The sequence below is a fragment of the Harpia harpyja genome, chromosome 7, assembly GCF_026419915.1.
Source record: "Harpia harpyja isolate bHarHar1 chromosome 7, bHarHar1 primary haplotype, whole genome shotgun sequence".
NCBI lineage: Eukaryota > Metazoa > Chordata > Aves > Accipitriformes > Accipitridae > Harpia > Harpia harpyja.
In genome coordinates, this window is record NC_068946.1 from 13,399,702 (window position 1) to 13,422,795 (window position 23,094).

Genomic DNA, 23,094 nt, shown 5'->3' on the forward strand with positions numbered 1-23,094 from the left:
CACACCTAGCTGAGAAATACTGACTTGCAAGCAGGTCTCCCCAGAGAGACCACCAAGCCTTTGGGCTAAAGCAAAACCAGGGGCCTGAAGGACCCTTCTCAGCTCACTGTTTGCCCTCTGGGCTTTTGCCCGCGCCCTAGCATATACTTCTGTCTAATGCAATTACCGATCATACTTCTTTTTGAACAAGTCTGGATCTCTCATTGATTTTCTCTAATTGTCCTCTGAAGCACATATGTGGTTGTACTTGTACTGCACACACTACACCAGCAGTAAGACCTGCAGCTGCTGACGGGGGAGGGAGATAGTCTCTTCGTGTTCCAGTAATGGCCTCTGCCTGGGTCCCTGGCAATGGGCATTCCACCCAAGACCCAGAGCCCTTACAGGCACCTCTGCTGTCTTTGTGCAGCCAGGTGCAGGGTGCACAGGACCTACATTGAGTTGGGGGTCCTTGAGCCAAAACTAGCTGCAGGCTGGGATAGTACTGGGGGGAGTATCAGACACACTTTCCTTCTTCTCACCTTGCCCTAGACCCTCACAGTCACTGTTGAAGACAGCAAAATGGCCCAAATTAACCCCTGATCTGATGCGGTACAGCCACTTTTGTTTAAGGTGGTTTACATAGAGCTGCCAGCAAATGGGCAGGGACAAGAACTACTTTGCATCATTTAGTGAGTCATTCTTGGCTTGTAGGGGAGCACCTTTCAGGACATAGATGGCAAATTAGTGTAGAAGACAGTTCGTTCCTCTGGCCAGCATCTTTCCCAGGCACTGTATCTATGGGAGATGCTGGCAACAATGACAGGATTTTGCTGTAATTTCTCCAATGAACGCTTTGGCTGCTGCCCTTGCACCTGATTCTTAGCAGGACAGACGTATTTACTTTATATATTAACTTTTATTAACATTAAATCTCTTCAGAGAGCAAATGAAGATGTGACATAATACAGCTATATGCAAGTTATTCCCAAATTTAAAGCAAATATGGAATTGTACCGCTATTTCACAGGAATGACCCCACAACTTAAGAAAAATTAGCTGCTGTGCATGGTTTGGAAAAGTGCTGAGCTGGAGATGCTCCCAGTACCGCTTCTGCATGCCAGGCCCTCAGCAAGTCTTGCAGAGCAGGGAGAGATCTAGCTGTGGGGGTGGTAGAAGCTGTGGCCGAGCTGTGAGCTGCAGGCAATGTTTCACATGCTCGGTGCCGATGTTTCATAGTACAAACACAGTTGCTCTGTTGCCTCCTAGACATGCAGAGGGCTCAAGGCCTGGCAGAGGTAAGCCAAGCTTGCAGTAGCCCAAGCAGAACCTTGCCCGAGGTAGGTCTGAGAGGGGAGTGACAGCGGGAAGCAGCTGATGATTTGGAAAAAAGATTCAGTGCATGTTCCCTGACTGCTCTTCCTCTCCAGGTGCAGGTGCTTACTAGCCCTTAGGGCCCATCATCTCACTGCAACCTCCAAAGCAGACTGCCAGCCTGGAGGACCCTCCATGTCCAACTCAGCAGTGAGTGCTTTAGAAACCAGTACAAACATAGTGGTAGAGACCAGTGCAGCAGGAGAAGGCATGAAGCAGCCTGGGAGCAGATCCTGCTAGAGTAGAAGGGAAATGGCAGTTTTGAAATCCCAGCTCCAAATCAAAGCTGGAAGAACTCTGGGCACTCAATTGGTTTTGGGGCTTGGTGTCCAAGACTCCTGCCAGAAGGCAAAGTTAGCATCAAGAGCTGAGGCAGCTGGTAACCGGTACAGGAGCTATTGCATGTGCCCACTGGTGAGACCTGCTCTGCAAAAACAGACGGCAAAGCTGTGTCTGTTCCCTTCTCCCAGCTCCACTAGCCCAACCGTCAAGGGCTGCGCCAGGAGACAGGCGTGGTACAGCCCCTGAGCCAGCGCCTGATGTGCTGGTGGCCTCTTGGAAGAAGGGAACAAACCAACAGAATAAAGAAGAGAAGGTGGGAGCCTTAGTTTGAGATTTTCTTAGCTTGCCGTTTCCTTATTTAACAGTGGATCCTAGCACTGCCGGGCATTGCTCTGCTTCATTGCCCATTAAACCTGGGGTTCACGACTGTGGTGGTGGCACTCTTGAAGAGGGGGTTATCAGCCTGGAGGGAGAGAGGTGAGAGGCCCATGTGGTTGTGCCATATCGGATTTTCAGCAGAGCATTACCCACCCCGCCCCTCCCAATGTTGACAGTGCAGACAGCATTGGCAGAAGAGCCCACAGGCTGCTTTAGCCCCCTGCAAAATCCAGCCGGGCTGTGAAATCAGCCAGTGGGGAGGGCTCAGGTCTGCCATGGCTGCCTCTGGAGAGGATGTCCCCTCCAGGTGTCCCCACCACATGTACATGAGCATTCCAGCACACCCCCACCGCTGCGGACAGGCTCCCTTACGTCGTTCCACTTGGCCTTGGACTTCTCCTTCTCGAACCGGCGGTATTCCCGGCGGTCAAACAGCTCTGTCAAGAGCCGCCAGATCAGCAGGAGCACCAGGCCGATGAGGGCCACGCCGGCCACGGTGCCGCCCACGATCAGTGCGATGTTGGGAGGCTCTGGGCACTCTGCAGGGCAGACAGACGGCGTCCAGCTGCAGCCCCTGGCAAGGCAGCGAGGCCGCTGTGGCAGAGCCAGCAGCCTGCCCGCAGAGGGGCAGAAGGAGCAGGGCTGGGGTACCTTTTTCAGGATCGACAGTGACGGTGTAAATCTCCTCGCCGTCCTCCTGGACCATGCGGAAGGAGATCCAGCAGTTTTGGGAGTCCTTCTCCCTGCACTGTCTGCTCACCCCCGTCAACTCCTTGGTCACCTGGATGTTAGGGCAGGCCTGGGAGCAGTTCTTCTCGAAGGGGCCACTCAGGAATGCCTTGCACTCCACGCAGGAGCTGCAAAACAGGCAGCCACAGCTCACCTCTGCAGGGGCAGAGGCCCTCTCACCTGGCTTTGGCTGTGGCTGGGCCCTGCCCAAGCACAGGCAGGGCTTGCCTGCACCTGTCCAGGAGGTGGGGGGATCCCCCACTGCCCCCACGCTGTCTCCGCGCATGTCACTCACACATATCTGCCACAGGGCGAGGGGCAGCCGGGGCAATCCTGGCAGAAGGGGGGCTGGTATCCCTCCCGGCACTGGCAGCGGTTGCAGTGGCAGGTCCCGCGGTGGCTGCACTCGTTGCCGCGGATGTTCAAGCAGCCGTCCGTCGACTTCCTGCACTGGCAGGCGCTGCCCTGGTACCCGGGTGTGCACTTGCACTCCCCGCAGTCGCATTTCCCACGGTCTGCAGGGGGAAGACCTTTCAGACCAGGATCCTACAGAGACTGAGGTCACCCTCCCTCTGCCCGTGCTTGGAGAGCATCACCCACCCTGCACTCTGCATGCCATCCTCCATGGGATGGTCGAGGAGGTCCTGCAGGTTGGTGCAGTGGGACCCAGGACCCCCAAACCCACCCGCTTGGGCTTTGGCAGGGAAAGGCAGCATCTCCCATGGGATTTAATTTTCTAAACGGTGCCCCAGTTGGAGAAGCCATCATGCAGATGCATCACCTTTGCCACCACAGGGAGAGCCGTTGTGAAACTCGCAGTTCATGTTGTCGCACTCGCAGAAGGTGCCGTAGATCTGCTTGTCAGGCACGTCGCTGGTGTGGCAGATGCACTGCCCACACACGCAGTCCCCCAGCCCCGAGCAGATGACCGAGCTGTTGTCCTTCCGGCAGCTGCCCTCCAGCTCCTTGCTGGTCTTGCCTTTGGTTTCGCATTCGCAGTTCTTCCCCGTGTAGCCTGAATTGCAGCTGCCATCAAAGGAGAGGAGCAAGCCCAGGTCAGCGGCCACAAGAAATGCCATGGGGCATGTGCGGGGCCCAGACGTCAGCCAAAGCAGAGCAAATCTGGGACTGCCTCACTGAAGACCAGCCATGGCATATTGGTGCTAACTCCATGCTGGAGTGGGGTGGCTGACTCGGAGGAAAACTCAGAAACACTGTTTTTCCCGCAGTCGTATTTACAACACCAAATGGTTGCCCGGAAATTATTGCTATATTTATAATTTCCAAACCCTTGCCAAGGAGATCTGAATATTTCCTGAGGAAACCCAGCCTCTTCCTCTCCCTGTCACTGAGGCATCATGAAGCAAAAACTGCACTTACTTAAAGTCCTGCGTGAACTGCAGCCCAGAAGTGGGATTTTGAGAGATTTCTACAGAAATCAGTGTCTGCTCAATAGGTGGGTTGGTGGATGGTTGGATAGTTGGATGGATGGGTGGATAGTTGGATGGACGGGTGGGTGGGTGGATGCCCTTAGGAAAGCAGCAGAGGCTCCACCAACAGAAGAGAGAGCTCATTGTGTCCCCTGCCTCCATGAACATAGTCCACCTCTCTGAATAAGAAAACTGGTGCAAAGCTGCAGAGCCAAGCCCTCGGCTCAGCCTGATGGCCCTCTCCCAGCAGCTCCCCAGCTCTGGCAGCGTTTGAAATAAATACTGTTTTGAGGGGACAGCACATACCTGCAGATCCCACAGACAATGCTGCCTTTCCCACTGCAGGCAGTTGGGTCAGGTTGCTCGTTGCAGTTGCAGTTGCAGTTGCTATCGAGGTGGACGGTGAGGGTGTCTGTGAAACCCAGCGGCCGGATGGTGAAGGACTGGCTTTTGATGCACTCCTTGGCTGTGACCTTCACTTTGAAGGTGACCTAGAAAGTGCAGAGTGAGCAAGGGAAGGGCCAGAGGCCATCAGGCAGCTTCAGCAATCGGATGGTGGTATCATAGAATCATTTCGGTTGGAAAAGACCTTCAAGATCATCAAGTCCAACCATTAACCATGCCCCCTAAACCATGCCCTGGAGTACCCTGTACACTCGCTTTTTGAATATCTCCAGGGATGGTGACTCAACCACTTCCCTGGGCAGCCCATTCCAATGTTTGACAACCCTCTCAGTAAAAAAATTTTTCCTAATATCTAACCTAAATCTCCCTTGCCTCAACTTGAGGCCATTTCCTCTTGTCCTATCTCCAGCCACCTGACAGAAGAGACCAGCACCCACCTCACTACAACCCCCTTTCAGGTAGTTGTAGAGAGCAATAAGGTCTCCCCTCAGCCTCCTTTTCTCCAGACTAAACAGCCCCAGTTCCCTCAGCCGCTCCTCATAAGACTTGTGCTCCAGGCCCCTCACCAACTTGGTTGCCCTTCTCTGGACACGCTCCAGCACTTCAATGTCTTTCCTGTAGTGAGGGGCCCAAAACTGAACACAGTACTCAAGGTGTGGCCTCACCAGTGCCGAGTACAGGGGACAACCACCTCCCTGTTCCTGCTGGCCACACTATTTCTGATACAGGCTAGGATGCCATTGGCCTTCTTGGCCACCTGGGCACACTGCCGGCTCATATTCAGCCGTCTGTCAACCAGCACCCCCAGGTCTTTCTCTGCCGGGCAGCTTTCCAGCCACTCTTCCCCAAGCCTGTAGTGCTGCATGGGGTTGCCGTGACCGAAGTGCAGGACCCGGCACTTGGCCTTGTTGAACTTCATATGATTGGCCTCAGCCCATCAATCCAGCCTTTCCAGATCTCTTTGTAGAGCCTCCCTACCCTCAAGCAGATCGACCCTGCCTCCCAACTTGGTGTCGTCTGCAAACTTGCTGAGGGTGCACTCAATCCCCTCATCCAAATCATCAATAAAGATATTAAACAGAACAGGGCCCAACACCGAGCCCTGGGGAACACCACTTGTGACCCGCCACCAACTGGATTTCACCCCATTCACCACTACCCTCTGGGCTCGGCCATCCAGCCAGTTTTTCACCCAGTGAATAGTGCACTTATCCAGGCCACGAGACGCCAGCTTCTCAAGGAGTATGCCATGACAGACAGTGTCAAAGGCCTTGCTGAAGTCTAGGAAAATAACATTGACAGCCTTTCCCTCATCCACTAGGTGGGTCACCTGGTCATAGAAGGAGATCAGGTTGGTCAAGCAGGACCTGCCTTTTGTAAACCCATGCTGACTGGGCCTGATCCCCCTCTTATCCTGGAGTTGCCATGTGAGTGCTTTCAAGAGAAACCGTTCCATAATCTTCCCCAGGCTGAGCACATGCACATCCAACACAATGGAGGATCCCCATATCCCACAGCATTTTGGACTCTCTCGGCATTAAATTCATGTAAACAGAAAGCCTGAAACAACAGGCTGGGTTCCTGCTGTTAAACAGGATGGGCATCATTAACCTTGCGAACTGCGGGGCGTTCCCGGTATGGGGGAATATACCTCATCATTGATCTTGACATTGTCACACTGCCCTCTCGCTTCATCCGAGATGACCTTGTCCTTACTGCATATGGACTCATATTTGACATCCAGGACGTCTGGCAGGGTGGAGTGGTCCAGGATGATCCGTGAGGAGAGGTTCTGTGGGGAAATGGTGGAGAAAGTGCCATCAGTCCAAGAGGAGACCAAAGCAAGGGGGTGTGGGATTGCAGGTCAGGGCTTCCCTCCAGCCCAGGGGATAGGGGCAGGGAGCACCCCAGGCTGGGGACTCAGCTGCCTGGGATGGTTCTGGAAAGGCAGAAGCATTGGAGAGGCGGGAACCTCTTGCTTGCTGTGGGCAGAGGGCGTCAACATGTCCTGTACTCAAAGCCCTGGTCCCAGCTGCTCTCTGACAGTGAGGACACATGATGGAAACCTTTGCCTGCTCCGAGCCCTGCCAGACAGGTGAAACACAGCCTCCTCCAGCACTTACATTGTAGGCCACCTGGATGAGTTCAATGATGTTGCTGGAGTCCTCGTTCAGCTCTCCCACTGCTGACTTTGGGATCATCTCACTGAGTTTCTGCCAACGGAGAGCAAAGAGGTGAGCAGGCCCCCCCTGCCATGTGATGGCGGAGCAGGGGGCAGTGGCAGGAGGACACACACAGCTGTTTCTGTCCTCCTGGGGAGGGACGGGAGGCACCTGGACCATATGAAGTCCCCTTACCTTGTAAACATCCACCATCTTACTGGTGACAGCAAAAATGGGCTGAATGTTGTTTTCAGCAAGTTTCTGGACCAGCTGGCCGACAGATGGGTAGTCCTAGGTGGGGAGAAGGATGCCGCATTGAGTGCCATCTCCCCCACCAGCAGAAGGGTGGACAGTTTGGGTTTCATGGCCCAAATTATGGTGATTATGGTGACCCTGTGGTCTCAGCAATAGGCTTTTTATGTGACTTTTTTTTTCTGCCCAGGGGAGTGAGGCTGAGGGTGCAGAGCTGCTGAGCAGCCCCTGGGTACTTACAAACTCGTTGCTCTTTTTGTACATATTGTCCTCCAAGTGGCACTGGCCATCGTTGGGTGTCAGGATGGCCCCAAGCTTGCCGTCACCAGCGAAGTGGAAGCCGTCATCAGTAGCATACACCAGCAAGCGGGTCACATTACGCCAGCCTATCAAGTCCTGCAAGTGGCACAGAGACCTGTCCCTGAGCAGGGCTGGCAGGACAGTGCCAGCGGGCATGGTGCAGCCCTTGCCAAAGTCTCGTGTCAGCCACAGTGTGGGGCAGGGGGCATGGGGGAGGTGGGTTACAGATCAGAGTCAGGAGGCTCTGGGGTAAGGTGCTCTCTTGTACACTCCCTCCCCAGAGTAACCTGCCCTGCTGCTGAATCAGGACTTATATACAATGGGCTTTCAGAGCCCACCTGGAGAGGGGCAGAGCCACCTCTTGAGGGACAGTCCGTGAGCATGGGTTGCAGCCCTCACACCTGCGCATAGCTGCTGGCAAGCGAGGCGGATGCAGGGACTCACCCCGCACACCGCTGCCTGCATCATGGCATCCAGCCCCCCCTCGGGGGCATCCAGGTTCCCTGAGATGAACTGCTTCCCCACTTCGCTCTCAAACTTCTTGGCATTGTCAGTCAGCGAGAGGATGTGCTTGAAGGCGAAGGGTGGCTGGCATTTCTTGTCCTTGTTGGGGCAGGGGTTCTGCAGCTTCTCGGGGTGCGTGTTCACAAAGGGCAGCACCGTCTTGTCCACAAAGGAGCCAAACCCTAGGGCATCCAAGACTGCAGTGTCAGGGGCACGAGCAGCAGGGACCAGCAGGCATTGCTGCAGTACACGGTGTGGACAATCTGCTGGCCCCTGTGTACGTGTCCACGTCCCTTGCCCTGGCACACTCTCCAGCCTGGCAGAGGACGGGTCACGCTGCTCGCTGCCTGCATCCCACTCCAGCCCTGTGGCTCTTCCCAGCAGCAAACAGCTATGCCGGGGTCTCATGCCAGAGACAGGCTCACCTATGCGGCGAGAAGGGGTGGTACTCTCCAGCGCCCTGAGCAGCTCCCCTCCCAGCTTCTTCACCTTCTCCAGGTCATCCAGCATGGAGTAAGAGAGGTCCATGAGGTAGTAGAGATCAATGGGGTACCCCATGGCACGGCGAAACTTCACCTCAAATACAGCAGGCTGGCCTGTTGATGGGGATGCTGGGATCAGCTGCTGTGCTGTGGCTCACATCTCACCCCACTGCCCATACCCCACTGGGATCCTCCTCTCTTTTGGAAGAAAAGGGGAGGAAATGCAGGCTGCAACATGCCACTGCATCCCAGGTGAGCCTGGGGGTGAGCAGAAGGGTGTTGAGGATGCCAGGCAGACCATACCTATCCTCAGTTTCAGGTGCACCTCCTGGGGAGTCAGCTGTGTGTCGCTGCTTAAGGGACTGTTCTGTGTTATTGTAATGCTGTTCACTGGAAACTCAATCTCATCGCGTGGGCACCCCCTCTGCTGCAGCTGCTCCATGGTGTCGCAGCGGATGGAGTCTGGCTCACCAGCTTTGGTGAAACTCTGCATGTTGCAACATCAGTGGGGAAAAAAAAATCAGAGGAGCAGGAAGTGAATGGGCTTGTTACAAGACAACCCAGCTCCCAAACCAGTTCTCCACAGTACTGATGGAGAAAGGAAGGTTGAAGGGTCCTGTCTGTCAGATCCCTCCTGGCCCCATCCACCATGTAGGACATGAAACACTCCCATGATGCAGTCTCCCTGTGGGATACTTGGAAAGTAATGGGCACATAGTGAACAATCCAGACTCGATAGAATTGATCAATTTGTGAGCCAAGGATGTTTTGTAGGCAGCAGGCTTCAAGGACGCTTTGCTTGTGGACACATATTTAGCTAACGGTAGTAAGAGCATTCCAGATGCCTTTGGAAGGCCTTGAACAGAATAAACAAGAAGACAAAAAAAGAAAGATGCCAATTAGAAGAACACAGGTGCGCATTCCACGATAAAGGGAACTTGGCAAAGAACCTCAATTCCACAGCTTATCTTGACCAATTAGCCTGAGACAAGTTTCGCATGTTTTAGTTAATACAACCAATTATGCCTTATGTTTATGCGCGTGTACAGTGTTGATATAACCAATCATTAGGTGTAACTAGGCGCGTGGACAGCTCATGCTAACCAATCTCTAATTTGCTTATGCGTGAACAGTAACTAGAATGAACATATAAACCGAGCTATCTTGGCAATAAAGTGGCATCTGCTTGATCATATTGATTGTGTGCAGTGTCCATGACTTCCGTGTCAACAAGTGGCACCCGAACAGGGACCCTCGGATCGGTGTTGAATTCTACGACAGGAACCGACGGAGAGAGGGTGCGGAAGCCGGCCGGAGGTGAGTGCTGCCCCGGCACTCGGGAAAAAAAAAAACGGTACCGGTACCATCGTGGGAATCTCGTCCTGATCAGGCGAGCAGCCAGGGAGGAGATGGGGTCCACTATGTCCAAGGAAGAGGCAGCAGTGGTTAAGCTCCTCCAACATACGCTCTCTACAAGAGGATTAAGTTATGACTCGTCTACCCTGAAGGCCCTGCTACTATGGGCGAGAGAAAAAAGCTTACTCCCTTCTTTCGGAGATGTTTTTGCCATTCCTACTTGGGAAAAGATAGGGCAAGAATTATGGCATAACATAAGTTCGGGTTCAAAAGAGGCGAGCAGATATTCCACCATGTGGAAGTTAATTATAGAAACTTTAAAAGATATGAAAGCTGAACGTTCGGCAGTAGCTTCTGCTTTTGCCGCACTGCAGCCCGAAGGGCCACAAGGGATGCCATCCCCGGCGAGCTTCACCTTTGCGCCACCACAAATTCCAGCCGTTGTTCCAGCCCGTGTATCCAGCGCAGGGGCTAGTGCAGTCAGGAAATCTGCGATAGCAGATCCAGAGCCCAGAGATCAGCCCTTGGAAAAAGCCGACAGCCTGGCAGAATTTCCACCACCACCAGCAGAAGAGACGGAAAACAACTTAGACTCTAATTCTCGTCCTTCATCACCTAAACCAGTTGCCTCATCCCTGTATCCACCACTGCCACCATCCACTCCCCCATCCCCACTCGAGGGAAAGGAGGAACGGGCAATAGGTTTGGGGGATCCACAACTAACGGAACTGTTACAAAGGCTAGAGACTCTTGAAGCCCGCCTGGAGCCGTCGGTGAAGTCCGAGCCGGCATCTTCAACTTTTCCTGCACCTCCACCACCCTTCAACACTGGATTTTCGTCGTTCCCGCAACCACCTCCAATGAATCCTTGTGTTTCCCAGGACATATCGGGTGAGATCGGTGCCGTGGCTCCTTTGCCACAGCCACCTCCAGCGACCTTATTAACAGGGAGTGGGGTGGGAGATCCGGCAAAAAGATGGAAGGGGGTAATCAGAGATGCTTTAATTGAAGGTGAAATTATTCCATCTGCATTTCCAGTTGTGGCAGGGGCGCATGGGGGTCCTGTTTGGGAAACGTTAGACTGGAAAGTTTTAAAAGAAGCTAAGGCAGCAATCACTCAATATGGGTTAAAATCACCATACAGTCAATCTGTTATTCAACATGTATTTTCTGCACATTTATTGACACCATACGATGTTAAAATGATTGTGCAAATGTTACTGCTTCCATCCCAGCAGATCCAATTTTATCAAAGCTGGCGAGCAGCCTGTGAAAATGCAGCCACTATACCACGACAGAACGGGGATCCTTTGTTTGGAGTGCAAGCTCAAATGTTATTGGGGGCAGGTCCTTATGCCAGTTCAGGATGGCAGGCACAATTTGCCATAGAAGTTTTACAACTCAGTCAAGATTTAGCTTTTAAAGCATTGAACAGAAACCTTTTAATTAGTGTGGGTACAGCTTTTGAGCTTAGTACCTGGGAAGCTATCGGAACCTCCCTATGGGATGAAATTAGTGATGGGTCTAAAGAAGTTAAAGGTCTTACAACTTTATGGAAATTAATGAAAGCAGATAGTAAAGCGTCTGCGTCTGCTTTTGCTGCTCTCTCTCCCACCACAAGTGAAGGAAAAATGCGGAGAGAAAGACATAATGCAGCGAGAGAGACTTTTGGAGCTTGTCTGCCTGCTCCTGTGCCCTTGACTTCTGCTCCACTCACTGGGACTGCCGATATTAATCAGCCATCTGACGGTTCCCAAGCCTCCCTAACCGTATGCTTAAAGGAAACCCTACAGAATCAGGAGGCTGCTGTGAAGTGAGAAAAAATGCCAACCGTATCCTTTGATGCACCCCCCTTCCCCACCCCACCCCCCCCCCGCCACTTTCCTCCTCCTTGCTGCATTTGGCCTGTTATGAGTGACACACATAAGTGAAGAATGGATGATCCAACAACCAAAACAGAATGTATGGGTAACTTTGGCGAACATAACGCATCAAGAAGCTATATGTCTTTCTGTCGCTACCTCTGAAAACCCTTTTTCTACCTCTTTGGTGGGGTTACCTCTAGACATCTGGCCAGATCCAATGCCTGAATTTTCCCTTTGTACTAACCCACAATCCTGTGTCGATAATTGGGACGGTGTGTATGCACACCTGCCTCAAGTAATGCAAGAACTTCAAGAGTTAGAGTTGTCAGGATCAGTCATCATGAATGCCTGTGTGATGTTTAATTACACCTATAACACCACTCGAAAGGGTCAGAATGTAAATGCTATTTTGCCTGTATATAGAAATGCTACAGCTTGGTGTAACTATATCTATTCCAGAATATCACGCTTTTTTTTTTCTATTCCAGCTGCTTTACCTGCAGGGATGTTTTTAATTTGTGGGGATAGAGCGTGAGGGTGAATTCCATCGAAACTTAACGGGAGGCCATGTAGCCTCGGACAACTTACGTTACTAACACCCGATATCAATATGATTCCCAGTAAAAGACTCACGATAACTAACACAGGGTTAAGTGGATGACTAACAAGTTTAAGAATTACGAGATGGTTGAAAGATTTGCTTATACACGGCTTAGTTATTTTAATTGTAATATTAGCAGTTGTAATGATTGTACCATATATTATAAAAATAGTTGAACGTATGAGTGCAAAAGCATTTCATGTAACTTGGCTTGCACAAAAAAAAAAAAGGGCAATTGTGGGAGATTTCATGGAAAATGGGGGACATTTCTTTGAGCCTGATTATTTGCAGTTAGCATAAGTAGGCCGCAGTTAGCATGAGTGGGCCAGAGTACATGACAGCTGCAGTATAAACGGACTTTGAACCACCAGAAAAACAACGGACATGAGGAACTTGGACAGTGGAGCAATTAATAAACAAGATAACAGAACTGCAGAGGCAAGAAGGAGCTGCAAGAGCTTTAACGCAATTAAGAAAGCTGTCATTTTGGCTTACAGCATTTAGCTGCAGGACGGGGACTTAGGAGTTCGTTTGTATCTTTGTTAAAAATCGGGGTTTCTTTTATTCTTGTATATTTTATTAGGTATAATGTTGCTTTTACTGTGTTTAATTAATTGTGTTCATAGATCTTGTAGGTCACCTTGGCCAACATAACAGGTCAAGATTCTCGGTGCATTGCAACCGCATCACAAAACCCATGAACCAGTAGACAGGATGGCTATGACTCATGCAGAGCGCCTGGCCAGCAAGCGCATGCGTCATAGGCTCCCCATGTTGCAACCGAGGTGGATTTTGGCACCCGCTGGCCACGTGTGCTGAAATCCGTTCCTCTGCAAATGTATAAATACCGGGATTTTCCGAAGAGCATCGGGCTGGTGTACGGTAAGGCCATCGTTGCCTCTATGGGGACACCCATGTAAAGCTGGCACCTATCGATTGCTGGGCTGAGTTTGCGGTGCAAGACGGCATGCAATGTTGCAGAATCGAGCTGCTATTGATTTTCTACTGCTAGCACATGGTCATGGTTGTGAAGATTTAGATGGAATGTGTTGTATGAATTTATCTGATCACTCTGAATCGGTCCATAAAGCTATACAAATAATGAAGGACCAAGTTCAAAAACGGCAGGTCAGTGATGGTTTGGGATGGTTAGACAGGCTGTTTACCCATTGGGGAATTATGGGATGGATAAGAGATCTGTTAAAAATGTTGGGAATTGCTTTGTTAGTATTGGTAGTCTTGTTATTAATTATCCCTTGTATACTTAGTTGCTTAGGAAGGATGGTACAGAATGCAATGGCTAGAGTCTGGACTGTTCAAAAACAAAAAGAGGGATTTGTGTTATACTTGGAAAGTAATGGGCACATAGTGAACAATCCAGACTCGATAGAATTGATCAATTTGTGAGCCAAGGATGTTTTGTAGGCAGCAGGCTTCAAGGACGCTTTGCTTGTGGACACATATTTAGCTAACGGTAGTAAGAGCATTCCAGATGCCTTTGGAAGGCCTTGAACAGAATAAACAAGAAGACAAAAAAAGAAAGATGCCAATTAGAAGAACACAGGTGCGCATTCCACGATAAAGGGAACTTGGCAAAGAACCTCAATTCCACAGCTTATCTTGACCAATTAGCCTGAGACAAGTTTCGCATGTTTTAGTTAATACAACCAATTATGCCTTATGTTTATGCGCGTGTACAGTGTTGATATAACCAATCATTAGGTGTAACTAGGCGCGTGGACAGCTCATGCTAACCAATCTCTAATTTGCTTATGCGTGAACAGTAACTAGAATGAACATATAAACCGAGCTATCTTGGCAATAAAGTGGCATCTGCTTGATCATATTGATTGTGTGCAGTGTCCGTGACTTCCGCGTCAACATCTCCCCTCTCCACCACAGGCAGAGCCAGGCGGGCAGGGTGACCATCCCACTGCCTGTTAGCTGACTGCACAAGAGGCTATGTGGACCTACCGGCTTCTTGCACCAGGCGCAGCCGGGACCGGACTGGATGCAGTCCTTGCACGTCCCCACCTTGATCTTGGGGCACTCCATGGCAAAGGCTGAAACAGAGAGAAGACAGAGTTGGGGGGGGGGGCACTGGGGGGAGGCCAGTCTGCAGCAGCAGCAGCCACAGGGTGCTCTGACACCCAGCACCAGGCACCCATGCTGTCCTGAGCCCACCCTGCCTATAAAACCCATGCTGGAGGCCCTGGCAGGGTCCTCACCTGCCTTGCTGTCCCTCAGCTGGGCTGGCTCGAGTTAAGTCCAGATCCCAGGAAATGCAGGATCTGGCCCTTGCACACATCTCAATGCCACGTTCCCACCACTGTTGGCCAGCATGTGGGTTCCCTCCCCTTATTTCACTGCCCGCATAAGGTGCCAGGAGGAAGGCAGTGAGGAAAGGCAGGTCGGGCTCACCTGTTGTCACCAGCAGCAACACCCAGGTCACTGCCAGCAGCCAGAGGCAGCAGTCACGGGACATTTTCTGCAAGACAAAAAGCATCCCTGTGACTGCCTGGTGCACGGCAGTCACAGGGAAGGGAGCCCTCAAACCCTACAGAAAGTGGCTGCAGAGGATGGTGGCCCCAGGAGGACATGTCCTTCCCGCAGCTGTCCCACTGTGGGCAGAGCCTGAGAGCGTGACCCTGCTGCAGCCCCAGGAGTCGGGCAACTGGGGCCAGGGCATCCACCCCGGGTGAGTGAGCTGACTCAGGATGGGTCCTTGCATGGTCTTACAAAAATACATTGGTTTCCAACAAACATAGCTTTTGGACTCAATGTGGAAGTCAGCAGAGCAGGAACTTGCACCATATCGCTATGGATGCAGCTGAACTGCTGCAAAGCTTGATGTAGTATCTATCCAGACTCTTCTACCTATATGATTATATCTATGTAACAGTGGAAAATCTCAAGCACTGCATTTAGTTTTTGCTAGATGTGAGTTTTTTCAGCTTCTGTGTCAAGCTATATTTGGATGGAAATTGGAATCAAAATTAACAAAAGGATTATTTCTATTAATTAACTAGTATGGTGTGATAGATACATGGAAAAGAAAGTCTCTTACTACTTGCCTTACATTTAACTGATTCATCAAGGAAATGAAATATTTCATGTAGTGAATTAATATAAGTTTTTCTGCCAGGGATTTCCAACAAGCGAGGGTTTCCAACATCACGACATGGGTGACTGACATCCTAGGAGAGCCGCAGTTCCGTCTCTGAGGGAAGCGGAGAGGCTGGCTCGCACTGCGTGGTGAGGTCCAGCCTGCCGGTGTGGCAACCATCAGGCTGGCTCTTGCACAATGTGCGGGGTGAGGAAGAAGGACAGGGTGCTGGAGTCAGACCCGCATGGGACGGGGGGGGCCAGGATGTGATGCCATTGCTGTGGGCTCTGACCCAGGGGCTGGGGAGGTGGCTAACATTTCTTACCAGCATGCAGGGAAGGACTCCCCGCACATCATCCAAACCCCACAAGCACTTGCTATCCTCAGTTACACCAGCATTTTGGAGCATGATAGAGACCCTGTTCTTCACAAGTATGTTCTCACAGTGCTTTTTCTAGCTGCTTGCACTACTCGCTTCTTGCCCCAAAGCACATCTGCTGATGCCAGGAATTTATGCTATCCATAAAGTTGGCTAAATCGCTCTCGGGAAGCGATTTTTCAGTGTTCTTCCTGTGGTGTCAATGAGATCATGTTCATTAACGCCATCATTTCTCATAAAGCCTTCCTCCCCAGCACAGCCCTGGAGGAAAACCCAACAGAGTAGCAGCCTTGCAACATGGACGCACACGGGGAAGTGAGAAAAGAGGAATTTGTTAAAAGAAGAAAAAGGAATAAGAAAGCACGAAGGAACAACAAACAAAATGCCCTTTTTAGCAATATTAGACACAGCATCTGAAAAACAGGTCATTGGTTTTGAAATAGTTCTGATGCTGCTCTGAGCAAGAAAACAACCACTCCCTGGCTCCTGCCAACTTGGCACAAAGTGCCATCACCCCCTTCCGTGAACCTCCCGAATTAACAGCTCAGAGTGAAATGGAAACAAGAAAACAAGGGAAACCTTCAAAAGGCACTGAGGCCAGGTTAGTCTGTAGGGCTGCTCAGATCCCCTTCTAAGATGTCAGGATGTCCTTTCTTAGCTCGGCAGCCTCTGTAAGATACGAGACAAGCAAAGGATGACACTGGTCAGCCTTGAAAGAAGGTCTGGTCTCCTCCCAAGGGCAGAAAGAAGGTCTAGATGGGTCAATGGGTGTCATTTCAGTGACATTTCTGCAGTGAGGTTTGGTGCCCAGCTGTAGTATGGACTTGGAGATGTGGCAGGACCGCTAAGGCTGGTTGCCACCATTGCTTATAGCAGGGGTCATCTGGATGTGAGGGTTTGCAGCCTTGGGAACCCCAGCCTGCTCTGGAGCCAGCCTCCCTGGCACCGCATGACTGCACAGGCAACAAGAGGTACCTCTGTGGTCACCAGTCGTACCCTGATGGTGAACTGGCACAGGAGCTCGCTCTGCAGTGACTGGCCCAAGACCATCCTGTGGTGGGTGGAAAGAGCCCTTCTTCACAAAGGCGTCCTCTGCAAGTCCTTCTCCACCACCACAGTCCACCTTGGTAAGTTTTTAAGGGCATCGTTTATCGTCACATCTGCAACACCCCTGCCTGCATGATACACACTTGCTGCACTCAGCTGGCCCAACACATTTTTGTCACCTCCAAACTCTGCAAGCACTGTTTGAGCTTGCAGATAACAGGTAAAAACTCTTAAAGTTAAAAAAAAAAAGAAAAATGTCTTAACAGTAAAAGCTCTTATCAAGGCAGGGTGGACACCAGATCCTTGTTGGACCCTCCTGGGTGCACCTTCTAGGAAATGATTTTGATCACTCATTTGGGCTGTGACACTCTGTGCGCAGGATACACCCAGTGACCCGTGCCAGCCCAACCTGAGAGGTCCTCCAAGAGCAACATCGCACTCCAAGGCACAGCAGGGTCCTTCATGACCACATTTGCTGTACTCTTAGCTGTATTCACACTCTTTATTTGTTATTGATTGCTGCTTGCATCTGCTTTGCTGCACATGTCTAGTTAATTGGTAGTGCCCTGGGGATGCTGAAAATAGTGTGAGCTCATATTTCTGCAACCCCCCTAAAAAACAGGACCAGGGAAATAGGTTTTTGCCCAGCAAGAGCTGCCACTGCTGGCAGGAGGGAAAAGTGGCTTCCACCCTCGTTTCCTGTAGCACTTAGCTGATTGACACTCTAAATGTGCCTATTTAGGCTCCAGCTCTTTTACAAGCTAGAAGTTCCCACACAGGCTGTGGGGACCAAACCTGCAGGCTGGATGAGCTCCTGCCATCCCACCTGCCCAATGTTTCCAATGAGTTTAACTCCTGCTGCCATGCCAAGGTGTGGGGCAGCAATGGGGTGGACCGAGGCTCTGCAAGCTCCTCATCCTTGCTGGAGGTTAGAGGTTCCTGCTTATAGGCTCATCTCATTAAATAGAGCAAGTTTCCACTTAAAACTGGATTAAAAAAAGTTCCCAAACCCCAGAAATAAAGCAGGAACCTCAACACACACCCTGCTCTGGCTGCTGTGGAGTTTTGTAATGTAGGGTTCATTTTGTGGGCTGGATTTGGATGCCTTTCTAATCCCCAAAGTTGTTTCTCTCCCTTGTCATGAGAACGTAAAGCACACCCTGATACTAGGGGAAAGCAGCAGCAGAAAGCTCACCACTTCTTTTCTTCTGCTGTGGAGGGAAATTATTCACTGGTATGTGGGTGGTTGAGTGTATACGTGACGTAGGGTGACTTTCAAAGAGAACAAATGGGGCTTCTACTTTTGTCTGCTGCCTTACAGTGTTCAGGGGAGGGGAAAGCAGGCTTTTGGTCTGACTCTCCGCATTAGCAGGGCCCAGACAAAGGCCTCAGTAGCGTTTTCTCCAACCCCCTTGACAATGCCTTTGGCTCAGTCCCGGACTTTGCACTGCTACCGCCAGTCCTGGGTGCTCTTCTCCTGGGTGTGCTCTGCCTGGGATGCCGGGATTTTTTTCCTCTTTTTCATCAATTAGGGCAAGCAGGGGGATGTATATAGTGCATCCTCCTGCCCTGGTGTGAAGGAGCAGAACCGCAGAGCTTTACAACCCCTTCATCATGGGCTGGGGAGCAAGGTGCTGAGACCGAGTGTCCTGGCTAGGGGCAGGTCAAGTTGCCATCAGGCTCTGCTTCCTGGCCAGGGCTGCATGGTGGCATCAGAGGGAGAAGGCTGCACCCCAGGACCAGGCTCCTCCTTGGCCCTGAGCTCTGATCTTCTCATCACATGCCTCGGACAGCTCAGGACCAGAGCCCTGCTTCATCAGGAGCCCTTTGCAGAAGCCACCAGGGTATTCCACCTATGGAGCATCTCTTGCTTGCAGTATGTTATATACTTGGCATGGCTCAGGCAGGGCAAGATGCTCATGAAGGGTCTGTGAGCCAGAAAATGTGAAGGTGGCCTCAGGGAAGGTGCACAAGGAAAGGGCTGGGTGCTGTCCTGCATGAGGGCAGGGAGCAAAGCTGGAGCACGCCAGCCTTTCAGGTCACTGGGCATGCTGGGGGCTGTTGGTGGGATAGAGCACGCTGCTGTGCAGCATGGAGGAACAAGTTAGGATTTATAAATAGGGCTGAAGGGGAAGTGTTGATGCTAGCGGCGATCTCGTTGCTATAAATAAGACAAGTGTTCAACAGCAGAGACGGGTCTTGCAGTCTGTTAGCCACAACTCCCCTTTAGTGCTTTGCCAAACATCTGTTTTCTTGAAAAACGGGAGGACGCGCTTTTGTGCCCAGTATCCCGGGAGGACTCCTGGGGGGTTTGCACCATCCGCCTGCAATGGTGAGGTGCCACTAGTGTCAGTGCTCATGCCTTGGTGCCCCTGGGCACTTTCTCCACGCTCCCAAGCATCCCCGGTGCCGCGTCACCATCATGCTATGACAGAGACGCCGGGTATCACACCCAGCAGTGCTGCTCCTTTCGCCCCTGCTCTGGGTGGCCCCAGACCCCATGCATGGGTGGTAAACAAGAGGAGCGGGGTACAACAAGGACAGGAGAGTGGATGTCACTTGACTTGTAGCCATTTCTTCTATCACTTGGTTGTGGGATGCAGATAGTTCCCATCAAGGCAGGCAGCCATATCCAGGGCTGCTTGCTGGCTAAGACCCCCTCTGTGCAAAGTATCACAGTCAGTGTGTGTGTGTATACATATTTTTATATATATATATATGTTTTATATATATATAAATTACAGAAAAAAATATGTAAATAAAAATAGAGAAAAGTATTTTTAGACATATATAGAGAGAGAAAAGAATATATTCCTATGTCCTATTATAGGAACTATGTATATTTTATATGTATTTCCTTCCAGCAGCCTCCAGTGCCTGCAGAGGATGGGTGTGTGGGGGTGAGCACTCTCCTATGTGCACTAAGCCCCTGGCCCGTGGCGTCCCTTGGCTCTGAGCGCTGAGGGTCCCTGGGTGCCTGTGGGACCCTCACGCTGCCCTGGGAGGGCAGGGGTTTGTGCTGTTGGGTCTCCCTGGATCAGAGCCCTGCTTGGGTAGGAAGGGGCTGCCCCACTGGCTGTCGTGCCCTGGGTAGCCTGGGATTTTTAAGAGCAGAGAAGCCATTTCTTATGTCTCATCTCCAGTGGGCATCACCCCTTGGCTGATCCCAGCAGGGATGCTGTGACGGCTGCTGGGTTTGCAAAGACACAGGACAGAGTCCCCGGGGCTGAGCAGGGACCCAGGGACCTGCCCGAGGGCACAGCCCGTCCCCTGGAGCTGGCAGAGCTAGTGCTTTGTGGGAGCAAAGGAGGGATCGTCCATCGCCACCAGCTCTGTGGTAACTCGAGTATGTCTTTCTCTGAGAAAACAAGTCATCCTGCACTGCGCTCTCCAGCATGCTGAGATCGCTTGTGATTGAGAAACAGCACTGGGATGAGGACAGAAAAAGTGCAAAACCACTGTGTGAAGCAGGATGTGACAGCCGTGCCAGCGAAATGCAGCGTTTAAGGCCTTCCCACACCTTGCAGAAGCTGCGTACCGGCATCCATGCCGGCTGCAGGGCACGACGCCTCTGCAAGTGTTCACGCCTTCACTTTTCACCTGCCTGGGAGGCTGCGAGCTGAGGCCGCGGCGTTGGAAAAAGCATTGAAAACAGACGCCAGGCTGCCTTCCCTGACACCTGGGGTATGCCCCACATTTTGTCTGCATCCGAGAGCCATGGGATTTGGGGAAGGACCTGCTCTCCCCAGGGTTAGCTTGCCCGCAGCCTCTGCTGCCTTTACTGCCTCCACCAGGCATTTTTAGTGGTTGTCAGCAGAGTATTTAGTGTGTGCAGCACACAGAGAGATGGAGGAGAAGAGCAAGGGTCTCACCCCCTCTCCCAGCTCTTCTCCCAGGCCCACAGGGGCACAGGGACCCCCAGGAAGGTCCCTGCACTGGCGTGCTGGCAGTAGCACCGCGCTGAGCACCCCCCAGCAGCCGTCCCCACCACCCTCGCACCATGCTGCCGCGCCAGTTCCCTCTACCCCTCTGAGCCATCACACCCTGCAGTTGGCGGTGAGCGCTTGTACGGGATCCCACGGGGAAGTGGGGGGTTCCGGGCGAGGAGCCAGCGCAGCCCCCAGCCCTGGTGCTTGCCCGGTGCTGCCGGCTGGGTACGCAGCCAGCATCGCTCTCCCCAGCGCCATGTATGAGGGTGCAGGGGGAGTACGCCGCACCCCTCTCTGCTCTGCTTTTCAGGCCGATGGGGTGGCGAGGAAGGAGTTGTTTGGGGTCTGACACCCTCCCCCGCAATAACCACCTGCAGTTCCAGGCTTAATCCTACCTCCAAAAGCAAAAAACATTACAGACCAGGTAAGCTGCCTTTGCAAAGGCTGTGTACACTGATTGCCGCGCCATGCCGCATGCTGCAGGGACACTGCGCCGAGCTCCCTGAAGCCCGTCTAAGGACTCAAGCGGCCAGAGGTTAGATGAGGAATTATAAAACAAATTCACTGGAAACACCAGAGCTACGAAACCGCCTTGTTGCCCAGCTGCCTCCCCCCACAGAAAGGAGAAACAGAAGCAAAAAAAAATGGCGATGCTGCACTCACCTCGCATCAAGCCCTCTCCTCCGTCCCGTGCTCGGGCTGCGATGAGGATGGTCTCAGCTTCTCAAGCTTGGCTGGGAAAAGCAGCCAGGCATCGGGAGCCTTGCAATGCACCCCAATCCTTCCTTCCTATTTCTGTCTTACAGTTGGCTGGGGCAGAAAGGAGGAAGTCAGAGCAGTGGCTGTGGGAGGGCGTGTTCCCCCCCCAAACCCAACCAGCCCCATTCACGCCAGCCAAAGCCCCGCCAAAGCCCCGCCAAAGCATCCTGCCCTGCAGGGCTGGGGTGATCTCCTCCCTGGGCTACACTGGGGGGTCTCCAGCCCTCCCGCTGCACACAGGAAAGGGACCCTAGCCAAAACCCGCCCTTTTTGCCCCACTTTTAACCTTTCACAGCACTGCTGGGGGCCAGCCCAGTCCCCCAGTAGGCAAATAAAGCTGGTAGTGGAGGAAACTGGTTCCTTTGGGAGCCATCGGTAGCCCCTGGCTGAGGAGAAGATGGGGAGCTGGCTCCCCTCAGACTCTGGGTTGGGGTCTGAAATTTTTGTGTCGGGGCTCACTGCTGGGGTAGCGGGGCCTCCTCGTTTGGCAGAGGATGCCAGCGCCGTTCTCACTGTGGCATAGGTCAGGGCTGTGTGGTTTTTTTTAAGCAGCCTTCAAATTTTGTTGTGCAGTCTGCAGTAACAGTATTTCCATGAGCAGAGAGGAACCGGCTCCTGGCAACTATCTCTTATGCTCTTTGGGGCACTAAAGTAAAAAAAAAAAAAAAAAATTTAGAAAACATACAGGCTTGTAGATTTTTTTTAAAGATAGTTAACGTGAAGCTTTTGTTAATTGCTTTGTAGGTTCCCCTTCCAGCAAGCTAATGTTGAGTCATCGTGATGCATTATAAGACACTAATGCAATTCACCTGCTGCTATCTTACAGTTACGGAGCTGGGTTTATTTTTGCAGCAAGCAAAGAGAATTGCAGTGCTAGCAGCAAATTTCTGAGCCCTGACGAATGCTCCATGGGTTAGTGTTTTTATAAAAGAAGACAACAGACCTCTGGCCTGGTTTCATTGCAGCCAGGCGCCGGCTGTAATGAGAAAGCATCATAACAATGCTTGCAGTGGGATGGGAGCGTTGGAGCAGCTATCACCTGGCTGGAGTGGGATACGGCAGGGATGGAGCCCGAGGATGAGCCTGCTGGGAGCTGGGGTGCCCAACCCAGCTTGCTCGGAAAGCCTGGGTGGCTGCAGCTGGACACTGCAGAGCAGCCCCCAACCCTGGAACAGGTGGGCCAGGGTGGATGAAGCTGGGAAAACTGGTGGGGGCTTCCTGCCAGCATTGCCGGTTGCAGATCTGAGGGAAGGAAGTGTGCTCGAGTAAGATGAGCTGTCATAATTTTTCCTTTTGTATTGCATAAAGCCCTTATTGGGCTGCTCTTTTGTCTTCAATTATTTTGCTGGGTTTGTCAAACCGCTCTGCTCCCACTGATAAAAGGTCAAGGGAAGGGGGTGGGGGAGCTGGGAGCCTCCTGAGCTGGAGCAGCAGGAGCAGAGCGAGTATACCATGGGTCCTTGTAGCCCAAAGCTGAAGCTTGCTGGTGTACTCCCAGTTCCTCCCGAGCTGTTCCTCATGCCCTCTTGCAGCTTTGGCTTTGAGTGGTCATCCACAGCAAAGCACTGTTCCTAGCAATTCCCAGGGGACACTTGACACGTGTGTCCTCCACTTCCAGCATATCAGTGCTAGCCCGGCTATTTACTACCTGTATTAGCCAATGAGTAGTTACTCTTACGCTGTGTCCGTGCTTTCACAACTGCACACAGGACAAGATGTCCAAGCAGAAGCAAACCAGGGCTGGAGCTGGCAGCATTAGGATGCTGGTGTCCAAT

The 23,094-nt window shown here is 51.9% G+C and overlaps 1 protein-coding gene across 1 annotated transcript; it reads right to left on the minus strand.

Annotated features, from left to right (window-relative positions):
* Positions 1-878: 878 nt before the first annotated feature.
* On the minus strand, positions 879-21,363 carry ITGB2 (integrin subunit beta 2). The gene is made up of 16 exons (XM_052793105.1): positions 21,224-21,363; positions 14,521-14,587; positions 14,074-14,162; positions 8,581-8,764; positions 8,221-8,391; positions 7,736-7,977; positions 7,232-7,387; positions 6,935-7,030; positions 6,701-6,790; positions 6,229-6,369; positions 4,479-4,663; positions 3,524-3,768; positions 3,038-3,257; positions 2,665-2,870; positions 2,386-2,552; positions 879-2,098 (listed from the first exon to the last, which is right to left on the minus strand). The coding sequence occupies exons 2-16, from the start codon at positions 14,582-14,584 to the stop codon at positions 2,033-2,035; spliced, it is 2,322 nt and encodes a 773-aa protein (XP_052649065.1). The 5' UTR covers positions 14,585-14,587; positions 21,224-21,363; the 3' UTR covers positions 879-2,032.
* Positions 21,364-23,094: the final 1,731 nt, after the last annotated feature.